The 23,045-nt window shown below is 38.6% G+C and overlaps 1 protein-coding gene across 4 annotated transcripts in view; it reads left to right on the top strand.

Annotated features, from left to right (window-relative positions):
- The window catches only part of CADPS2 (Ca++-dependent secretion activator 2), a 392,026-nt gene that overhangs the window by 209,373 nt on the left and 159,608 nt on the right, over positions 1-23,045 (top strand). For all 4 annotated transcript variants that reach the window (XM_004676989.2, XM_004676986.2, XM_004676984.2 and 1 more), the window contains exon 8: positions 6,719-6,858. In XM_004676989.2, coding sequence (XP_004677046.1) covers positions 6,719-6,858 — 140 coding nt within the window. The remainder of the gene's footprint in view (positions 1-6,718; positions 6,859-23,045) is intronic.

The following is a 23,045-nucleotide window of genomic DNA, read 5'->3' as shown; positions in this document are numbered from 1 at the left end:
AAATCAAAATCCATATAAACACTGCCATAGTCACCTCCCTATGGGTCTCTCACCCACATCTGCCTTAAACAGTCCAGGGTCAGGAAACAAGCATGGTTTCTTCATCACACGCTTGCTGCTCCATGTGGCTTCCTCAGGCCTCCTCCTTCTCCGGTAAAGTCCTTTTTGACTGAAGTGATTTTGCCCAACTTGCCAGAACTTGTTGACTTAAGACTTAATTGAAGAGCTCCACATTCCTCAGATTTTGCCTCTCAAGTCATTGCAGTGTGGTTCACCTGAACTTTCTCCTGTTGATTTTTTTCCCATGATTTTTGTGTTACTTAGCCAACCTCTGGCCTCCTGGTCCATGCTTGAGCTCTCAGTTGTCATCTAACACTGATGGACTTTTCTGCACTCCCTCCCCCCGCCCCTTGAATGGAATGTGTCATACCTTATGGTTTTTCTTTGACCTCTGACCTCAATTCCAGAGTTCACTTCCTTCTAGTCCTTAAAAGTTAGTGTTCCACAGAATTCAGTCCCTTTTCTAAAGAGGTAAAGAGAATTGACATGGCAGAAAATATAATTGTATTAGTTGAAGTTCTTTTTTTTTTTTAAAGATTTATTTATTTGTGCATACAGAACTGGGGTACAGGCCAGAGGCTCAGGGGCAGCGAGAGGCTTCACCAGAGACAGAGTGGGGAGCAGAACAGGCAGATTGATGAAGTACACTGCTGAGGGAAGCAGCGGGCGGGTCAGGAGAGGTCTGCCACACCATGTGGTCACCTCCGGGGCAGGCGGGAATCGAACTCATATGGAAATGGCTTTAGCTTCTCAGTGCTGTGCTTTAACCCGCTGCGCCACCAGGGAGGGCCAGTTGAAGTTCTTTTAATGGCAAGAAATGGAAATAGACTAGATCCAAGGAACAAAGACATAATGATCAAATCTAGGGACAAGCTTGGGAACCCAAAGTAATAAAAATATCAACTTAGGATTATATGTCTTTTTCTAAGGCACAGTGTTTTTCTCAGTTCCTTTGTATATTTTGTCCTGCATATCTTTAGTGTTCATTTAGACTCCAAATTGCAACTGTCACTCTGCTGTGAAATCTGTTCTGGTTCCATCAAGACTTGTTGATTGCATCCATATTTGAGCTAAAATTGTATGCACAATAGATTTTGCTTTTATTTTCCAATAGTTTTCTTTTTTAAAAAAATGGTTTTTTAAGATTCATTTATTCACACAGAACAGGGGTACAAGCCAGAGTGCTTGCAGGGGTGGTGAGAGGCTTCACCTGAGACAGAGTGGGGAGCACAACAGGCAGATGGATGAAGTACACTGCTGAGGGGAGCAGCAGGCAGGTCAGGAGAGGTCTCCTGTGCCATGTGGATCATCTCTGAGGCTGGGGATTGAATTTGCACTGAAGCAGCTGTAGCCAGCTTGCAGTGCTGCATCCTAACCCATTGTGCCACCAGGGAGGGCCCCCAATACAGTTTTGTGGTCATAAGGTCTGCTTTCTTAGGGGTTGTTGGTGTTTATGGAGTGCACAGTTGTGAATTGCTTGCCTAGTCCCTGAGCCTATCTTGTCCTCTCTCGGTTTTGTAAATCTTTCCCTTAGTTTTTTTAGTTTTTCATTTTTTAGTTGAAAAAATTTATTTTCTTTGTTGACATAGAGATTAGAAATGTAGAAAGCCATGAGTTCACATGTCAAAGTCCAGATGATGATATGTGCACAATACACGTAACTTGGTTTTAATTAGGATCTTTCCATAGGAGGAAAATAGTGTGGAGGTAGCAGCATATGTAAGTATTTTTTAAAGATTTGTTTATTTATGCTTACAGAACTGGGGTACAGGCCAGAGGTACAGGGGCAGTGAGAGGACTCACCAGACATAGTGGGGAGCAGAACAGTCCAACTGACGTACACTACTGAGGGGAGCAGCAGGCAGATCAGGAGAGGTCTGCTGGGCCATGTGGGTCACTCCAGGGTGGGCAGGGATCAAACTCTGGCTGAAGTGGCTTTAGCTTCTTAGTGCTGTGCTTTAATCTGCTGCGCCACCAGGGAGGGCCTGTAAGTATTTTTAAGAGAAAGTTCCTTCAGAATCCATATTGCCCTAAACATTATATGTGTATTGTACAATTTATTTGTGTGTTTTTTTCTTCCTGTTTCTTAAATTGACAGAATTTGAAATAAAACTTAAAAAGTCATTTTGTGTTTTTCATTACACCTTAGCAAAGATGGCATATATCGCTGACATCTTATTATGGAGAAGATACGTTGGTTTTATGGAAGATAAAAAATGTGTTGTGTCATGGCAAGTGACAAGACATTTAAAGTGTTGGTGACAAAAATAAGCTAGAAGAAGCAGAAATGTGTACAGAAAGGTTAGGAGATATGAATAGCAAAGAACAAAATACTTCGCAAAAGAAGAAACTAGTTAGTACAGAGCTATAATTTAATTTAGATGTGCATCTAGAATACATACGACTGCTTCATCAGTTTCTATAGCTGTTAAATTGTTTAATGCTCTTAGCAACTTTAGGCACACCTGTGTCTCTGAACTAATTTGACTGACTGTTGAAGTGCTTGTGAAAAAAAAAAAAAATATCGAGTCATAAAGCAAACACTCTGTTAATGCAGTAAATAGGATGCTGCTAAATCCTTTAGCACATTACATTATGTCAATAGCTCCAAGCAGTGTTACCCATGGAACAAATGGGTATAAGCAGAGAGGCAGTTTTCTTCAACACAGATTTTCAGGGCTCTGTTTTCCTCTGATCACTGGCTCTTTCATGCCCCCCTGGGGAATTAAGGGCATCGGATTGCCTGCATTTGGCTGGCACGTAAGTAACAGGGATGAAGAAGGCATCACCTTCATTTTAATCATAGTTCCCAAAGCGACCACCACTTCTCCTCATATTCTGTTTGTTAGAACTTTCATATGTCCTTTCTTTGATAAAAGGTGATAGAGGGAAGGTCATCCTGGTAGGACCACTGATTCAGGCAGCAGTTCTATACTAGTGAAAACCAGGAAACATGAGTCTGCCCTAGATCACCCATGGATCACCAAGGGTAACAGCAGTTGCATTATCTCTGCTATGCATAGAATACTTTCAAGTCAAGAGCAATAACCCAGTGCCGCTCCCTGTCTCTATTGTATGTACTCTGACATCTCTATGAGGCTGAGCTCTCACTCACTGCACTCTTGTGAACTGTGAACTAAAATTCATGTTAGCGTCTTACTGCTCGACCCACCCTTCGCGTCCTGCTCTGGCACACATCCGAGATACAGCAGGGGAGCATACACAGGAGAGCCGCAGTGCAGCTTACCTTTGGGAAAAGCTTGGAAAGTGGGAACTACCCAGTTATAATTCCCAATGACAGTAATAAAACCCTAATGTGGCAGATAATTCCCTTGAATAGGCATTCTTACGTAGCAGAGAAGAACTCTTTGGTCCTTCATTTGCAACTTCTTGACTCTGCACGTGGGCAGTTTCTTCCTTTTGGTGATCATCATTTTTTTAAAAGATTTATGCATACAGAACTGGGGTATGGGCCAGAGGTGCAGGGGGAGTGAAAGGCTTCACCAGAGACAGAGTGGGGGGCAGAACAGACAGACCAACCAAGTTCACTGCCGAGGGGAGCAGAGTGAGGGTCAGAGGCGGTCTGCCGCACCATGTAGGTCACCTCTGGGGCCAGAATCAAACTCATGCTGAAGTGGCTCTAGCTTCTTAGTGCTGTGCTTTAACCCGCTGTGCCACCAACGAGGGCCTGATCATCTGTCATCTTAAGGGGTATGACCACTTTAGGAATGGGCTGTTGGAACACTGAAGACTATTTCACAGGCCATTTTTAAACTGAGTTCAGATTATTTTTTGTTCAGTTATTTTAGAAAGATTTCATATCATTGGGCCTCCATTTGTTACCTATGTTAATGCTTATACCTTTAGCAGAGTATACTCAGGGAAAGAAAATTCTAGGTCTTTCAAGTAGATGAAACTTAGCACAGAATTGATTGCACATTTGCTAACCAAAATAACCAACCAAATGATGGTTAATAAACCCAGAGACAACCAGTGCCAAGTAGCTGCTGTACCCTTGGGAGTGCCGATAATGGCACTCGGGAAGGCCATTATCAAGCATTACTGAAACATTTGTTCAGAGAGAAGAGACCCTCACCCGTTCTTGGATCCAAATCATCTGTATTGTTTGACTTCTGTGTGTCCTCTCATGGTGAGAACTCAAATGTTTAGCTGAGCAAAGATAGGCAGTAAATCTTTTCACTGAGTTCAAATAGAAATACCTGTAAGAAAATGACAGCGTGACAGAAATGGTGTAGTGCTAGGCCAGATGATCCCCCATTGGTGCATCAGCTAAAGCTATTTCGGGGCCTCAGTCCCTAACCCATTGTCCACATTTAGAGAACAGGGATCTTCAAAAGTTTTAACTTAAATGTTCTCTTCTAGTACAAGACTGTAGGGTTTGGAACAAAACCAACTTTTATATAAATATAGAAGGAAGAATTAAAAAGGAATAAAGTCTGTAGGTGGTTCATGCCAAAATAAATTTTAGAAAGAAAAGGAAGAGGATAGAGAAAGGTAGGGAGAAAGAAAACACTTGGGAGATTTGGGAGATGGGATTGGGAAATAGCATCCATCACTATAGAGAATGGACTGGTGCTCTATCTGTCTTTTTCAACTCACCTTTTCAGTGATAATGACATTTCTTTGTCTACTGATTTGAGGCTAAAATGATTAAGTATGACCACTTCAGGAATGTATAGTTTGAAACTGGCAACTAGTATTACAGGCTTTTTTTTTTTAAAGATTTATTTATTCATATGGAACTGGGGTATAGGCCAGAGATGTGGAGGGTGAGAGACTTCACCAGAGACAGAGTGGGGAGCAGGCAGATCGATGAAGTACACACTGCTGAGGGGAGCAGCAGGCAGGTCAGGAGAGGTCTGCCGCACCATGTGGATCTTCTCCAGGGCAGGCGGGCATTGAACTCATGCAGAAGTGGCTTAAGCTTCTTAGTGCTGTGCTTTAACCCGCTGCGCCACCAGGGAGGGCCCAGGCTTTTTTTTTTAAAGACAGCATTCCAGATTTATTTGCTAGAAAGTACTGTATTTTCCTTTACGGTCATTTCAAAAAAGAATTTGTGAAATATCCCATTGGGTATTTTAGCAATGAAAATAACTAATTCTAGCATATAATCCCAATTTTTGAAAACCTCACAGATGCCATTTCATCTATTCTTGGATGTGCCTTTATAGCCTTAAGTGCATAGATATTCTGGATTCCACTTAGCTATGGCTTTTAGGATAGGCTTGAGAAAAGTCTCAAAATAGTAGACAAATTTAACAACTTGGAAGTTGAGCATAGTTGGAGAAGGTTTTAGGACTTAGTTGTCCTTCCTTGAGAGAAAAAGAAACTTGCCTAAAAACTTCTTAGTGGATATTTCCACTTATCCATGCAAAGACAATTTGGAGGAGGAGAGAGTTTGACCATGCCAAAATTGGTGGACATCTAGACTCAAAGTATTTTAACATTCCTGAACACATTTATGATTTTTCCATTTGCATTCAAATTTTGTTTATTTTACTTTCCAGAATGGTTCGAAATAAGAACTGCTTATAATATAATGCACTGCATGTCATGTCTTTATTTTGTCCTGTAGAGCACAGGCTTCATATTTAAAAATATCCATTAAGGCATGGATGCAAGTTTGTAGAAGTTTTGAAAAGACTGACTGAAAGGACACATATGGGATTTTATAGGTGTGACATCTAACAGCTGAAGAGGAGGCTTTATTTCCTGGGTTGACTTTGTGTTGTAGTGCTGTGAAACAACAAATTTGACATATTTGTTAAAAATAGTTTGTTTCGGCCCTCCCTCGTGGCGCAGCGGGTTGGAGCACAGCACTGAGAATCTAAAGCCGCTTCCGCATGAGTTCGATTCCCGCCTGCCCCGGAGGTGACCACATGGCGTGGCAGACCTCTCCTGACCCGCCCGCTGCTCCCCTCAGCAGTGTACTTCGTCGATCTGTCTGTTCTGCTCCCCACTCTGTCTCTGGTGAATCCTCTCGCCCTCTGCATCTCTGGCCTGTACCCCAGTTCTGTGTGAATAAATAAATAAATCTTTAAAAAAAAGAGTTTGTTTCAATTATTATAATGTTGCCTTTACAGTTCTGAAAGCATGCAGTAGGAGAAAAAAAAAAAAAAACCTGTTTGCTACTGACCTGGAGAATAGTTGCCATGATCAATCTCATCCATCTTTAATTGACTTCCTTTCATACTATTGCATTGAAAATATTAAAATAGGTATCTTTTGCTGGATCACATAATTAGTTTTGCTTTCTAAGCATGCTATCTATAATCTCAAAAGAACATTCCTTTCTGAATGTCTTTGCCCTAAGGAGTTTAAAGTATCCTTCAAATTATAGTTGTCTATTGAGTATTTTTCAACTGTCAATTCAGCTGTAGCCATTGTGCTATTAATTTATTATGAAGTGATGCAGGAAGAAAACTCATTATGTGATAAATGAAAACACATATTTGTCAAAAAATAAATGAGTCTTTATTGAAAACCCATCTGCTGTGTGTAGGAAGAAATCAAATGGTTTATTGGACACGGTGAGACATGACACCCTTTCAACCAGGAAAACAGATAAACGATTTAGATTCTGATCCTTAAACACCTGCATTGTGCACTTACATGTTTTCTTTTTGTTCCCTTACAGGTGATTTTATATCCAACTTCAAATAGCTCCAAGTCAGCTGATTTGCACCGAATGATAGTTCCAAAAAATAGCCAGGACTCTGACTTGAAAATTAAACTGGCAGTGAGAATGGATAAACCACCTCATATGAAACATAGTGGGTGAGTGTGTTCTTGACGGTGTTGTTCTCCTCAAGTGCTAGATTTCATTTCAGTGTGTTGTCATTGTTATTTTAGCAGAAGAGTGTGTATGTCAGTGTTCACGTAGGGTTTTTTTCAAAAAGTGACATACATAGGCTAACTTAATTTTTTTTTAAAGACGATAGACATCTATGTAGCTAAATACATTAATAGGCGGTATTTGATTGTTTGGAGATTATATAATCACTTACATTAATGGAGTACAGTATATATGGAGATAACTTCTAAGAAATATATTTCAAAATACAGTGATAGAAACAAATCTAGAAGTTAGGTTTGCATATCTAGTGAAACTTACTTAGACTATATCAAAGCTAAAGGGTGCTTTAAGTATAAGTCACAAGTTCTGGCAGGAGGGATATGAGTATTCATCTGAAGTGTGAGTGAAAACTAAATCTAATTTGGAGGAAATTACTCTGACAGGTAAACTCGGGGACTGTCTCCCAGGGTTAGCCAAGGGTCAGCATTGGCCCTGGGCTTCATTTTCTTTGTCCTTGAGGGACAGCCCTGAGCTCTTGAATGCAATAAAATAGATTTTTTAAAAACATAGATCTTTATGAGATCAACACATTGGGACTTGCTTCAGCCAAATCCTAGCCTAAGGGTGTCCACCATTAGAAGAAAATGCAGCTGTTTTTCCTATGTTGGAGAAAAAGGGTTCCTATGATGGCTTACCCTAAGCTTCACAAGTGTAGCAGTGTGAAGAAAGCCCAGTCCTGTCCATGGAGAGGTCCCCTGGTCCAGAGCTCTATCACCAAGGTTGTAGAGGTGCATGCTGGTAGCCATCAAGGATCCTCTCAGACCCTTTAGGCTAAATACAGTTCGACTGAGCAGGGGGCAGCCCATAGGTGTACACTGCAGTGGGGGTGCGCCAGTGACTCTGTTACTTGCTTGATTGGGATGTCAGTTAATGCAGAGAAGAGCCAGTCTCACCCAGAACACAATGACTTTGGGGGGGGGAGCTGTTAGAGAGGGACCCATCATTTGGGCAGCTCACTACATGGCGTTTTGAATGTACTAATACAAAGTCAAGTCTAACCATGACTCAGTTCATGATGTGGATGGAGTTCCTAGGATTTCTTTCCTTCAACTGCCAGATCTTCATTGGAGACATGTTTTGAACCCCTACTTGGGTTCCACCAATATAACCTCAGTGGAAGATGCCTCAGGCCTGATGGAATTGGCAGTCAGGGATTTAGACTTGTTTACAAGTAGTTAAATGATAGTTCTGTGAGAGGGAAATGGGAAGGAATACCTAATTCTAGCTGGTGACAGTCAATGTGTCTCCTGAGATACCTGACTTTTGAGATGCAGCTTAAAGGATTAATTTAGCAAGTGGATAGTGGGCAAGGGGCTTCCAGTAACATAACAGCCTGTACATGCACAGGAGCTCTGGAAGAGCCAATGATATTTGGTGTGCTGCTGTGGAGTGCTTTGAGATTACTGGAGTATGTTCCAGGCACTGCAGTGAGTCCTTTTATAAATAAATAAATAAAAACAAGTATTTATGCATACAAGAGCTGGGGTGTAGTCCAGAGGTGCGGGGTGGGGGAGACAAAGTAGGGGACAGAACAGGCAAATCTACTGAAATACACTGTTGAGGGTACCAGCAGATATACAGCAGCGGTCTGCTGCACCATGTGTGTCAGCTCTCTGGCCACGATCGAACTCACGCTGCAATGGCTGTGGATAGCTTCACAGTGCTGAGACCTAACCCCTTGCACCACCAAGTCCTTTATTTATAGCAGATGGCACGAGAAATGGGAAGCTAGCTCCCTGTATGGGTTTCAAACTCGTGCCACAGTAGCTGGCAGTATCTTGATAGTACTGCTTACCTGGCCTCAAATCAGGAATACTTCAGATCTTGGCCACGTTAATTTATCTGCCATTGCTTGAAGATACTACCAGGAATTTCCAGATTCAGTTGTCTCTTCAGGGCATGGTAGATAAAAGGAAGAAACTCTAGAACTGAAAAAAAGCTGTGGTGCTGTTCTGCTAGTTGATGTGTCAGGTAGCCTGTGAAGTTAGGAACATCATATTTTGTATGTGTTTAGTGCCAATATTGGAGGTAATAGTAGCAGTCAGTCACTATTACCCCTCTGTATAGATTTAAGTCTATACATGTAAGTGAGATTTAACCCACATCAACTATGTTCATCTTTTTGGAGCTAGTTGATGTATGGATTTTAGAGAATTTGGTTACATGGAAGGAGACAGAGTCCACTAACCTTTCCAAGAGCTCTATCATCTGCTGAGACAGGACTGTAATGGGAGTAATAAATGAATAGTGTGTTGCTATGGGCTGCATTGTGTTCTGTCAGTGAGTCATTCTAACATGAGTAATTAACAGATGAATAATGAGTAATGAATAATTGAAAAAGATAAATTTAAAAAACATTAATTTAGCTTTAAAATATGGAAGCCTCCTGCAGATAGATTTATCAAGTGGATTAAGTAATAAATTGGGAGCTTGTGGATTTTTGTCTTCATAGTGCTTTTCCAAACTAGATTGTGAAGTTTTGGGGAACTCTAGTTGCAAAAACCTATTCTCTCTCTTAATAAATGTGAGTAGCAAGTATATTATTCTTATGTGAACTAGTTTACATGCATTCTCTTTAATTCATTTATCGCATATATATCACCTCTACTTTGTCCCTAAAGAAATATTTTAGAATGTTACCTTGAATTTTTGTGCTCCTAATTGCAAGGTTTTTTGTTTGTTTTGTTTTGTTTTAAAGATTTATTTATTTGTGCATACAGAACTGGGGTGCAGGCCAGAGGCTCAGGGGCCGTGAGAGGCTTCACCAGAGACAGAGTGGGAAGCAGAACAGGCAGATCGATGAAGTACACTGCTGAGGGGAGCAGTGGGTGGGTCAGGAGAGGTCTGCCACACCATGTGGTCACCTCCGGGGCAGGTGGGAATCGAACTCATGCAGAAACTGCTTTAGATTCTCAGCGCTGTGCTTTGACCCGCTGCGCCACCAGGGAGGGCCCCTAATTGCAAGTTTTTTAGACGTACTTGAACTTTAGTGCCTCATACAATTAGCGAGCAGTGATATACATTATATAAGTATGATGATTAAAATTGTGTGTGCCTTAGTTTTAAGAGAAAAGTAATAAAAATGACAACAAGCTACATGCATAAATTAAAACTTCAAGAGTTCTGAACACAATGTATGGAGAATAGAGCATAGTTTAATGTAAAAAAAATACCTATGATAAATGAAGTAGCGTTTGATTCTGCATTGTTGAGTTTTAAAATAATATTGTTTCTGAAGCAGAAAGAAAAATGCGTCTGTTTATATTTCTGATAATCAATCCATGACTACACATTATACTTTTTAAAAACAGAACTGATGACATAAAAATGAAAAGATTTAATTTGGATAAAATAAATGACTATGTAATGCTCCTAAAACCAAAGTGGACTTTACCAATATGACTTATATCTGATTAAAAAAAACAAATGGGTTCATCTATTCATTTATTCCATTTAATTTTATTCAAAAAGCTAATTATATTAACTAACTCTTAAGTAAGCCTGTTAAATGAATTGCCAAGCAGATTTTGAGTGATTAAATAATTCATATCTAGCTTTGAATTTATTTTCCTGTTATTTTTGGGTAGCTAAAAATCAGAAGTGTTCTTGGCTAAAATGGTATATCTATCCTTTAGCATAGCCTAGTGGTGAAGTAAAGATATGAACTGAAAGCTCAGAAATGCTGTCCCCATTTTTATTAAGTAACATTTTCCCAGTCATGATGTTATTTTCTTAACCAAAAGAAAAATGAAACTAATAAGACAAATGACTATTATGACAATTAAGTCTGCAACTGAAAAGAAGAAAATTAAATTAGCTGTCACCGTTGTGCAGAAGCACTCTGATGAGGATCTTGCAGAAGTCTGCATGCAGCTGATGGCTTTTATAAGAAAAAGCAAATGAAAACGTCATAAATATGTAATTATGAAAGTGTTATGGGTGGGTCAGATACCCTTACCATATCACTCTGTTTCTTTCTGTATGGAGTTATGCTTAACTATTTAAACATTTGTTGAATGAGTAGCTGTGTTGAAAGGTTTGGAAATCTTCATATATAAAATCTCATTTCCTTTGCATGGTGAGATTTGAAGGGCTCTGGCTCTCTCCTACTGCAGTGGGAGACAACAGTTCAGCGACCAGAGAGAAGAGCAGGATAAGCACCAAACTGGCTGCCTCCCAGCCTTCCCACCAAAAGCAACAGCTGCAGGCCTCACTGGTGGCCTTGGGGTCAGTCTCATTACTAGCACATCTGAGTTTGATCCCCCACCAGGGAGCCGACCCACATGGCGCGGCAGACCTCTCCTGACCCGCCTGCTGCTCCCCTCAGCAGTGAACTTCGTCGATCTGCCTATTCTGCCCACCACTCTGTCTCTGGTGAAGCCTCTTACTAACCTGCATCTCTGGCCTGTACCCAAGTTCTTGTATGAATAAATAAATTTTAAATCTCTGGGATACAGCCCAGAGGTGCAGGGGTAGTGAGAGAGTTCACCAGAGACAGAGTGGGGAGCAGAATAGGCAGATCGATGAAGTACACTGCTGAGGGGAGCAGCGGGCGGGTCAGGAGAGGTCTGTCACGCCATGGGGTCACCTCCGGGGCGGGGATCAAACTCATGTTGAAGTGGCGTTAGCTTCTTAGTGCTGCTTTTTAACCCACTGCACCACCAGGGAGGGCCAATAAATAAATATTTTTTTTTTAAAAATGGCAGAAATGAGGACAACCTGGAGAAAGAATACATTTGGGGATTTCTTAGCATATTCTCAAGGCCACCAGGGAGGCCCACTAGCCTTGTCATTTTTTGTCCTTCACAGACCTCTTTTCTCAGTCATCAAGTTGGATTGTCCTGAGCATGAAATGAGCTATAGTACAGTGTTGTTTGAATAGTAGGTGCTTAATTAACTGGTAACAATCATTATTACAGCAAATGTTATTTTGAAAAATAATAGACCCCTGAGCTGTAATAAAACCTTCTAGCTTGAAACATTATCATTTCATTATATTTAGAAGCAAATGCTAAAAGACTGATGGGGAAATAGACATGCACAAATTCTCGCTAATTCCTTGAGAGCAGAAAAGTTATATCCCCCAAAAGGGCCATCTGCTTAATGATTAGGTTTTAATTTGCATTTGTATTAGACAACTATTATGAATGTAGGTAGTGGTGGTGATCTGTTTGTGTTTGTTGGGAACTTTATTTTGTGTTCTCTGTCCAGTGGGGGGAAATTGAAATTTTTCATAAGTGCTTTCAACCATGCCTAAGTAACTGACTTGAATGATTTATGTAAGAAATAAACTCAGGTTCTCAAAAAGAACATCTGGAGATTAGTTTATGGCAGGTGAGAGGGAGTAAGATGAAGCTTTCTCCTTTACTTTATTTTAGTAAATTCTGACTATTTTTAAAAAGGTAAATGCTTTTAAAGCATGGTATTTTAAATAACTGGTGATACCTTTTATACATTTAGTGCAATAACTTGTTTTAATTCTCTAGCTTTAAGTTACTGGACAAATACTACTTGATCTATATATCTCTAACAGTATATCAGATGTTGCTAGATGTGACATTAGCAAGTTGTTGATACAAGTTGTTGATCTTGACTTTTTTTTTGGTCTTGACAATTTTTACATGCCAAATCCATTTTACTTTCATCTCAGGTACTGTATGCTGTAACTTCTAGTTTTATATGTGCTTCACTCAAGGGAGGACTGATAGGCCTGAATAACTTTTGTGTAATTGAATAATTAGTCAAATTATATCTGCTAATGTTTTATGAAAGTAATCGCCAGGTGTCATTGGGGTTTTGAAACTGCTTCTTTGCCATTCTCACCTGGCTCTAGGGTGCTAAAACCTATGGTCTGCTTTTATGACAGACATGTTTCACACATCTGAGGAGCTGTGAATGGGTTCCCCTAAACCCATACAGTGTTGTAAGCCAAAGTTATCTCAATAAAAAAAGAAAATATTCTCCCCAACATCGGACAGGAAGATGACAAATTTAAAAGGGGACCCGCACCTTGCTGTCAGAGAGATAGACTCATAAATGGGAGGTTGAGGCCTCCATGGTGGCCTTCTGTTTAAGTCTTAGCACTACCACCTTTGATGACCCATGGTAATGGCTGAGTTCCATCCCCGGCCAGAGAGATGACCCACATGGCACAACAGACCTCTCCAGACCTGCCTGCTGCTCCCGTCAGCAGTGTACTTCATTGATCTGCCTGTTCTGCTCCCCACTCTGTCTCTGGTGAGTCCTCTCACCTCCTGCACCACTGGCCTGTACCCCAGTTCTTGTATGCAAGCAAAAGATGGCTGACTGCTCTCAAGAATTGTAAGGATTTGAAAGAGTCAGAGTCAATTAGGAAAAAATTTAGGAGCCTGAAGACTGTGTGGATTAGAAAGCAGGGTAGACAGAACACGTCAGTAGTGAAGAGCAGCACCAACGATGGGGCTCAACTTATATCACGGCAAAACTGACCTTATTTGGAAGCCCCTGACAGAAGCAGTTAATTGGCTTAGGGAACAGGTGGCAGAGACCTATGGGAGAAAATGTGTGCTAGTGCTGTATTTTTCAGACAGTGTGTAAAAATACAGAAATTTTCTAAAGGACTCTCTTCATTAATCCCAACTTGCCTAGTAGTATTTTAATTCCAGCATTCACTCCATAAATGATAACATGCAGTCAGAAGGAATAGAGCCTTTCTTTATGATCATATAGACTTGGACACTGGTAGCAAAATAGACTGTCACAGCCACAGTGCTGTGTCTAGAGTAGAAATGTGTGATCATTATAAGTGAGTGGTAGTGGGGAAGAGAGCCAATCAGCTTGGGCCAGATGGATGTGTGTTCTGGTATAATAGGAACCATCACAACTTTAACAATCCTAGTGGTGGTGATGTGAACAGAAAGAGCAAAGAGTTTGCAAGTATTACATTGCTGATCATCTTGGAGTCATTGTCTTAAAGATAAAGGGCATCAATATTCAAAGAGGAATCTGAATCATCAGTATTCACAGAGGAAAAGTACAATTTTTAAAAAAATAGTTTGTTACCGTTCAAAAAGTATGAACATGACTTTATTTCATGTGTTGGTACTTCTGAAGGAGATCTTTAATTTTACAGTGGTTTAAAAGAGTATAACAAGAATACAGAGCAAAGGTCAGAAAAAATTTGAATATCAGCAGTTTCTAGCTTTGTGAACTTGGCAGAATTATACTCTGCCACTTAACCTCATTTTGTAGTTTCTTTTATTAATCATTTGCTCCTCACCTTAGTGGTCAATCTCTGCATCCCTGCAGTATTTCCTACTGATGCATTCTTTTCCATTCCTTCTACCATTCCCAGCTCAACTTCTAGCCCTCATAAAAAAGACTGTTAGTGACTCTTGTATGATTTCTTATAGAAATCATTCAGAAATTTAGGGAGAATATTTGTAGCTTTACTAAAACAAACCTACCTATAATGGTATCCCTTTGCCCATGGGATTAAATTTTTAGTGTTTCACCTATACCTAAATACTTCCAAAACATTGCCCCACACAATATGTATTCAAACAAACCCGTAACTTCAGCCACATAGATCACTGACCTGAAGTTGCTTTTACTAACCCAGCCCTATTTCTCCCACCCTTTTACTTAGCCACCCAACCATTCTGGTAGCAAGTTACATGTTTCTCATAATACAGTTATTCCAAGAAAGGGCATTTCTCTATAATCTTCTTGAGCAGACTCTCAGCTAACTGCCAAGTAACTTAGTCCCCATCCTGGTTTTGGGGAAACTGTGGACCCTTTAATACCACAGGAGTCCACAGAGGCCCTGGCCCTGCCTGTGTCCCATCGGCCCGCCCCCACTTTGTTACAGCACAATCTGTATGACAGATGTGGAGTGGAAAGTGGGAAAGACACCTCACCACTCTTCTCCATGATGTGCCATTAATAGCCTGCCTTCCCTGTCTTCCGCTTTTCACCATAGCCTACTGACACTAGAGGACTGGGCATTCCCTCTTCTGTCTTCTGCCTGACACCTTCCTTAGACAGAATTCTGAAAAAATGATCAAATCTGCTCTCTGTTATACTGAAGAAGGAGGTACATTGAACTAGAAGTTATGTTCTTCATACATGTGATAGATCAACTATATAAATGGTCCCAATAAGTGACTCTCTGAATTCACATCCTTGACCCTATGTATTGTCTTCTCCAACTGTGTGCTCAGCCGTGTGATTTGCTTTGGCCCCTGGGAATGCAGTAGACTTGGCCTAAGCAGAACTGGACAGTGCACATAAGCATTCCTCTCTTGTTCTCTGAGTGTGAACTAGATCTCTGGAAGAGCAGCAAGCAGTCCAGTCTGCCCAGGGTCCTGGACCAAGGTCTCAGACAAGAATCTGTACATTTTTATGTGTGTGTGTGTGTGTATGTGTATGTGTATATAAGTGTGTATATGTACATATACACACACACATATATATGTACATTTGAGTATTTCCATATAATCTTACTCATATGCCTCCCTATAAATATAATTCTGTATTACATCAAATTTTTGAGTTATTTCCAGATTTTTGGCCTTTCAGGCAGTGCTGCTGTGCATATCTTGTGTATATCTCCTGGAACCCACATGCATAGTCTCTTGAGTATGTACTTAAGAGTACAATTGGTGAGAATGTGAATGTTAGGTTTACACAATAACACTGAGCTTTAAAGGTTTACCAGTGGGGATACCAATATGCTGTTTTCCCAACTGCACATGAGATCCTTTTTTGCTTTCACCAAATTCTTCCTACTCAGACTTCCATATCTTTCTGTCTTACAGCTATATCATCATTCCTGAAGGCATGAGTCATTACTTTGCCCACAGAGCATCAGGACATAGTAGATAAGAATTAAATAGTAATTGACAATCGGTTGATTTTTAACATTGAAGTTAAGGGACCGTATGGAAATTTCTTGATGCTCCTCATCTTTCAATGTCAGACTCGCTCAAACATTCTAAACCTGTGCTACTAGATACCCCAAACACTCTTCATTGTGAAATTATAGCAGCTCATACTACATCTCTCTCTCGTGATATTAGTTGCATGTGAACTGGAGCTTTTTATTCACTATTCACCATTGTTTGACCTGACCAGGTGCTGAACACATGCTTGGTTTTATCAACTCAGACATTCAGTTAGTATTTATCAACACGATTAAATATTACATTGAATTTTTTAATTGAATTTTCCCTTTCTATTAACTTACTATCTTGAAGGGTATAGATGACTCCAAGATGATTAGAAGTTTAAAACATGCAAACCTCTTTGATTTTTATGCTCACATCATCAACACTGGGATTGTTAACACGGGAGTCCAGATTCTTTGAATAATAGGATGTAATTTGATTTTAAAATAGTGACACTTCCACAGACATCCAGCAAAAGAAATAAAGGTACAAAGCTAATTATCTTCCCTACTGAAATAGAACAGCTGTTAACCTAGTAGCCCAGGCCAGAAAATGAAGAAAACTGTAAAATGTAGAACAATTTAAGTTGGCAAAACATAACCATACAAACAATCTCTGTTGCTTCTTCCATAACTTTGACAGCCTAGTTAGAAAGCTATCATAAATGCCACAGAATCTATTTTAGCTACATCTCAAAACATCCCACCAAAATTTTAAAAATTACTAAAGAGAGACTTATTTTTCTTTTTTACTCTTTGCAGGTGTTAATATATCTACACACAAAAATGGTTCCAAGTCAGGAGACCATCAGTTTCACTGTTCCTTTTGGTTAGTGGAAAGACCAAGGATAGGGTAATATGAAAACCTGTAAATACTGTCCCTGTGGTTAATGAGAACTGTGTGTACAAATACTAAAGAAGGCACGTATTTAAGGACTCCTAAGGCTCAAGTGTGCAGACTACTAGAGTGATAGAAGCCATAATGATCAAGATAGAAGAAATCATTAAATAATACAAATAACCATCTGGGCCTGAAGTGAGTCAAGCAGTGGAAAATGAGTAACTAACTACAATAAAGCACAAAAGTTATATGACAATGCAAATACGGGGGAGATGGTGGACAAGGTTAGTAACTTTTTCCTTTGGACACAAAGCTATTCCCTTTTTTATTAAAAGGAAATTAAGTTTCCATAGGTTTCATTTTTACCCTGACCTTAACCACAGTTAAGGACATTTGAAAGGATTTTTTTTTTAAGATTTTATTTATTTTTATGTAAGAAGAACTGGGGTACAGGCCAAAGGTGCACAGAGTGAGAGGATTCACCAGAGACAGAGTGGGGAGCAGAACAGGCAGATCGACGAAGTACACTGCTGAGGAGAGCAGCGGGCAGGTCAGGAGAGGGAGAGGTCTGCTGTGCCATGGGGTCAGCAACCTGACTGGGGATTGAACTCATGCTGTAGTGGCTGTGGATAGCTTCGTAATGCTGAGACTTAACCCATTGTACCACCAGAGAAACCCAGGATTTTTTTTAATAGAGGTTGTTTTCCACACTGTTTCAGAGGCCTATGGCCACACCACTTCCATCCCCAGTGCACCAAAATCCCTCTACCCCAGTCTACAGCCCTCCCCACCCCCCATCACCCCCAACCATTCTCTGCTTTCCATCTTCCTCACACTCTGGCAACCAGAATTTTAGTCAGACATCGGGGTTGTTACTGATTTGGTTGTCTGCCCCAGATGTTTATGCCTTCCAGAATGGGCTTTCACTTCTAAACTGCTAAAATATACATGGTTTCCTCAGAGTTGAACCATTGGACTTATAAAATATATCTGAGGTAATGAAAGCATTAGGTGGATTTATAATGAAAGATATGAATAACTGATGAAATATTTTAAGGTGCAATGAAAACTGCCAGAGGACAAAGTCATATCCCAGCAGTGTGGCTGGGGTGCCAGGCCATAACCAGTGCTGTGTAATTTGGGGGGACTGCTTCCCTGTGTTGCAGTTCTTCTTGTAATCGCTTATTTTAAAATATGATGGAAGGGTTAAGTGAGTTATAGCTGACGTGCCTGGCATGCAATTACCGGTCAATACTTTTTAGCTATGATCCACAGAAAATAGGTAATTCAAGCTGTAATTTACAAATAAATTTTTAATTTTGTGCTAATGATATTTCATATATACAGTATTTTACATTTCATATGGGGATATTTTTTCTCATTACCACAGTAACATATGCATTACCAAAAACTGGAATTATGAAATAATAGTTAAAAGGAGTATATAAGACACCTCATAATACCACTTTGTAAAACATTTAGAAGTTAAAAATAAAAGTGCTTCTCTTTACCTGGCCCACTGACTATCAGCAGTTTTGTGCTATGTCTCTACCTACTACACATTCACTTACGGTAACTGTGAGAGCTCCCGTTTCTACCACTCAGATTTTCCTACTGGCAACAATCACTGTATTTAATGTGTGACCATTAAAGTCACATCATGAAAAAAATGGGTTAAAATTATTTCTTAATGAAAATTTTCCCTACAGCATGCACTTGGTTGTAATGAGTTATATAAAATGAAAAATTGAACTCTATGATAACACAAATTGCAATAATGATTGATGGGTAATGTCAGTAAAATGAAGAATTACTAAATCAGAAGGAGAAAGTGTTTATCCTGCTACCAAGTCTGCCCTGAATGGATAGTAACTTTGGTGTTTCTTAAAGTGTTTCTTACGGTAATTGCAGGAAGAGGTATGCAGAATTGTGAGACCTTCATAATATGTCTTGCCATTTTAATTGCTGAGCGAGGCAAGAGAATCTTAATTGCCACGAGATGTATTACTAATTAAAGTGTCATTCTACATTCATTCTGAAATAATTAGTTTGCATATTTGTAAGAACTGAGATATAAATTTAGTTCCAAATTCAAGAGCATACCCACAACAGAATTTGTTCAAATGATCTATGGTTAAGAAAGGTTAACAATCATAAAATTTTAAATGTTTCCTTAATGTGGTACAATTGAGTTTTTTATTGGATTATTGAACTCGCAAGCATAAAGTTCATGTATTTTAAAACTTACTATGATTTTTAAATTGCTCTAACACTAGTTGAATTCCTAAATTGCTTTCAGATATCTAGGTATTGATTATTATCTTCATGATTTTACTTTAATGCTTATCACAGTTCGAGAGGAAACTATTTCAGTAAAGAATGATGTCAGCATATACAGTTATATAAATTACAGTTCTATTAGCACCACACGGCAACTTGTAAATGTATTCATGGTTCAACAGGACTTAAAGTTCTAGTTCCAATCCCAATTCCTGGTTAAAATGAATTAGCCTAAAAAGTTTTATTATCCTCCCATATCCTCAAGTCTGTCTAAGAGAGAAAGACTTAGAGTGGAATATTTTTTTTCAAAAGTTCCAAGAGCACTTAAGAAACACCTTAGTTACTTTCACTGATACTGGACTCAATATTGCATCTCCCCAATTTTTAAAACAGGATCCATTTGCCTTGTGATTCTTGTCAAAGTTTCAAATACATATGCCTCCTTCAGACACAAGAATATACTCTGCTAATTTTTGAAGGATTATGTGGTTGATATAATAGGATAGCATTAACAACTATGTCCTTTCCCTAAAAGTCAGGTGATCAAAATAGCAATATTCCATAACAGTAACTGGCAATTTTTAAAATAAGACATACATCATTATCTAGTAGACTTAGAGTACTTGTCTGTCATACTGCATATTAGCAAGCTGATGAGCATATGATTTCTTACAACTGTGACATCAAAATAAAATAACTGTTTTAAATATGTGCATATACATTGATATACACACAGACATAAAATTTTTAATTTTTACAACTGATATAGTTATATGACTTATTTGATGATACTTTTATATAATGTTACCTATACTTTTAGTTCTTATGCTATGTGATATATTTGATTTCTGACATTTACCATTTATATGGTATAATTGATACTAACATTCATGTAAAGACAAATTAATGGGGCATAAAGAGGTTAAGGTTATACAACTCTAAAGTGACCATCATTAAAACTCATTTGCCTGATCTTAGAGCTGTTCTCTAGCCAGTAGGCATGACTGCCTAGTAATCCACAGTACTTAAGTGATCACATTAAAAGTTCACAAATGCCAAATGCCACCAAAGCCTAAGCAAGTCAGATAAAATGTGTGAAGTGATCAAATATAAGGTCATGAGGAATAGATTAATCAGGGTGATGGAAGTCAAGAGAACATGAAAAGAAACTCAAAATAGATATTTTTCATGTTGCACTGTGAAGGCACATTGCCAGCCAGAGGTCACCATTTTGCATCTCATGGTTTATAAAAATTATCCCTTTCAGTACTTACCTTTGAATGATTTTTGAGGCTTTGCTGGTTACCACATACTCAGAAATAGCACTGATTTTCTTAATGAGTAAGGCACCTTAGTCACATACTTTGAAATTGATTTCACTTCAATAAGAAAGTGAATTGAATAAAAATGCAGTTTTTAAAAACCTTCATATAGTCCTTTAATTCTTTAATGGAGTCCCTATTGATGTACACTCCTTTTCATCTTTATCTAATTAAATGGTCCTTTCCTTACTTTCCTGTATGGTTTCTAATCTTAAGTATTGCTTAAGATTTCAAAGGCATGGCCCTATTAGTTATTGAATAACCAATTTACAAACTCTGAATATTAAGGTGTTAATTTAGGACATACAGTTTAGCACTAGTCTGATATCTATTCATCCTTTAGGTTCTCTTGAGTCAGTATATAGTCCTGGAACAGTGAATATCTTAATTCATCAGTAGTTTCAAGCCTGTACCTTTGTAGTAAATTATAGAAAAAGCAAACCTACAGTCTTTTTAGCCAAATGAATATACTGAAATCCCTGCTCATCAGCTTGCTAATATGCAGTATGACAGACAAGTACTTTGCTAAAATGACATTCAAATACTATTTGGGGACGGCTTTATTTCAGTAGACTTCACTTATTAAAATCTTAGTCCATATACCTAGTTCAAGGAATTTACAACAATGGGAAGTGGTTTTGATTGTTTGAATGAAAGGATAGGGTACAAAAATTTATGTTAATGTGCTCCAGAATTCAGATGAAAAATCAAAATCATCCTTTTAAAAGAATGCACATATAATAGAATTTAGATCGTCAAATATTCAAACTTCTAAATCAGTGGCAAATTAAGTACCTCACAGTGCTGGAGATGTGAATATTATATAATGAGGATAATAAAGGACTTGAATGTGATGTTCTTGTGTGCATGCTACTAGTTAATTCCAATATGAATGCTTTGCAGTCATTTGTTGGTGGAGAGGCATGTGTTCGGCTAAATGGAATTCTTGGACGTTCTCTCATACACCCGATTATTTGTAATTGAACACCTGATTTCTATCATGCAACAAATTAACATCTGCACTATATCTGTCTTTTATGCATATGGATACACTGATTAGAATTTTGCAGATAGGCAGATACTTGAAAACAAAAAGACAACATTGTGAAACACTTCCAGCCATAATTTTTGATTACATATTGAGAATCGTTTAATTATCTTACTCCATTTAATTAGCCCTTCTACTTAGGTCAATTGCTTTTTTTATGAACATGACATGTTAGCAATTTGTTAATTAGCATGAAATAACATGAGACTTTCCTGGGTATTTTACATGAGGAGTTAGTTACCTGTGCTTAAGGAAGCTAAGGAAAATACAAAGAGGTAAAAGTGTTCATTAGTCCCGTAAGCCACTTCCAGGGCCACCGTGTGATGCTACCAAGTGTGTTTCTGCCCTTTGAATGTTACACCAAATGAGTTTGTTAATTTGAGCAGTTAAAAAAATTGAGATCATGGATATACACTTACAAATGAGGAGGCTAAAAGTTAAAGAACAAATGGATTTATGCATATAAATGCTGAAGGTGGAAGGGAGATGGGCAGAGAGAAACATACGTGCATGTAAGAAAATTACTGTAAAAAAGTAATCAGTATCAATCCAAGCCTCTTGACTGATGTTTTATGTTATAAAAGCTTTTCCAGATCAAGAGTCTCCCTTTCATGGGATTGAGGCCCTTTAATGTATTGATTCTATATATACCCATCGAGATAAAAATTATATGTAATTGACAAGCTAATAAATGATGTTTAAGTTTCTGTACAGTACATGCCAAAGAGAAAGATAATTTTTTTTTTCTTCCAAAGAATTCCTCTGTTGCTACAGACAACTACTGGTAGCCATGGTTGGAGAAACGAGTGGTTAGCCAGAGCCCACTGAACCACCTTGTAGTCACCAGTGAAGTGCCATTTTCCTCTTAAACCCTAAATCAACTGTTTCTACATTAGCATTACAGCAATGAGGACTCTGGGGTGGTGAAAAAAGAGGAGCAGAAGATGCTCTTTTTTATCTTTTACAGTTTTCTTAGGTTTTGTGGTCACTTCATTGCAGCACAGAATTTAAGAATTAAACAATTTGGGGATTATTTAACCCAACATTATCGTATTTTATAAAGAAACCAGTAAGAGCAAGCATGGTGGCTTTTCTGAAGTACGTGTGGGTATACCTAGCCCACTAGCCCATACCCAGTGATTGGGGATTCTGGCAAATGCAAAAATAAATAAATAAATAAATAAATAAATAAATAGATAGATAGATAGATAGATAGATAAATAAATAAATAAATAAATAAATAAATAAATAAATAAATAAATAAATAAAATAAATTAACAGCTCCATCCCAGGGAGAATTGTTGCCTTTTTCTTTCCTGCTAGTAATGTTTTTATCCACTTGGGGGCACTATGATCAAATTTAAGAAGGAACGGGGAAAAAAAATTTTTTTTCCTTATTTCTGTTAGCAAAATTGACTACAATAGGAAAGCTAAACTACTGAAATTCTTTTAGGCAAAATGCCATTTCAACATAAATATATAAATTATATACTTTTAAATATGTAGATGTGGCTGATTTTTAAGTTCCAGAGTGAGATTATTTAGTGGTTAATGTGTGGCCTCTGAATGTCAGCATCACCTGAGAACTTGTGAGAAATGCAGAATCAGTGCCTTCCCTGGGGGCACAATGGGTTAAAGCACAGCACTATGAAGCTGCCGCAGCCACTGTAACACAAGTTTGACACCCCCCC

Source organism: Condylura cristata, unplaced genomic scaffold, assembly GCF_000260355.1.
Source record: "Condylura cristata isolate star-nosed mole 26May11 unplaced genomic scaffold, ConCri1.0 scaffold00005, whole genome shotgun sequence".
Taxonomy (NCBI): domain Eukaryota; kingdom Metazoa; phylum Chordata; class Mammalia; order Eulipotyphla; family Talpidae; genus Condylura; species Condylura cristata.
The sequence above is the reverse complement of the archived record's forward strand: the minus strand, read 5'-3'. Positions and strand labels throughout refer to the sequence as shown.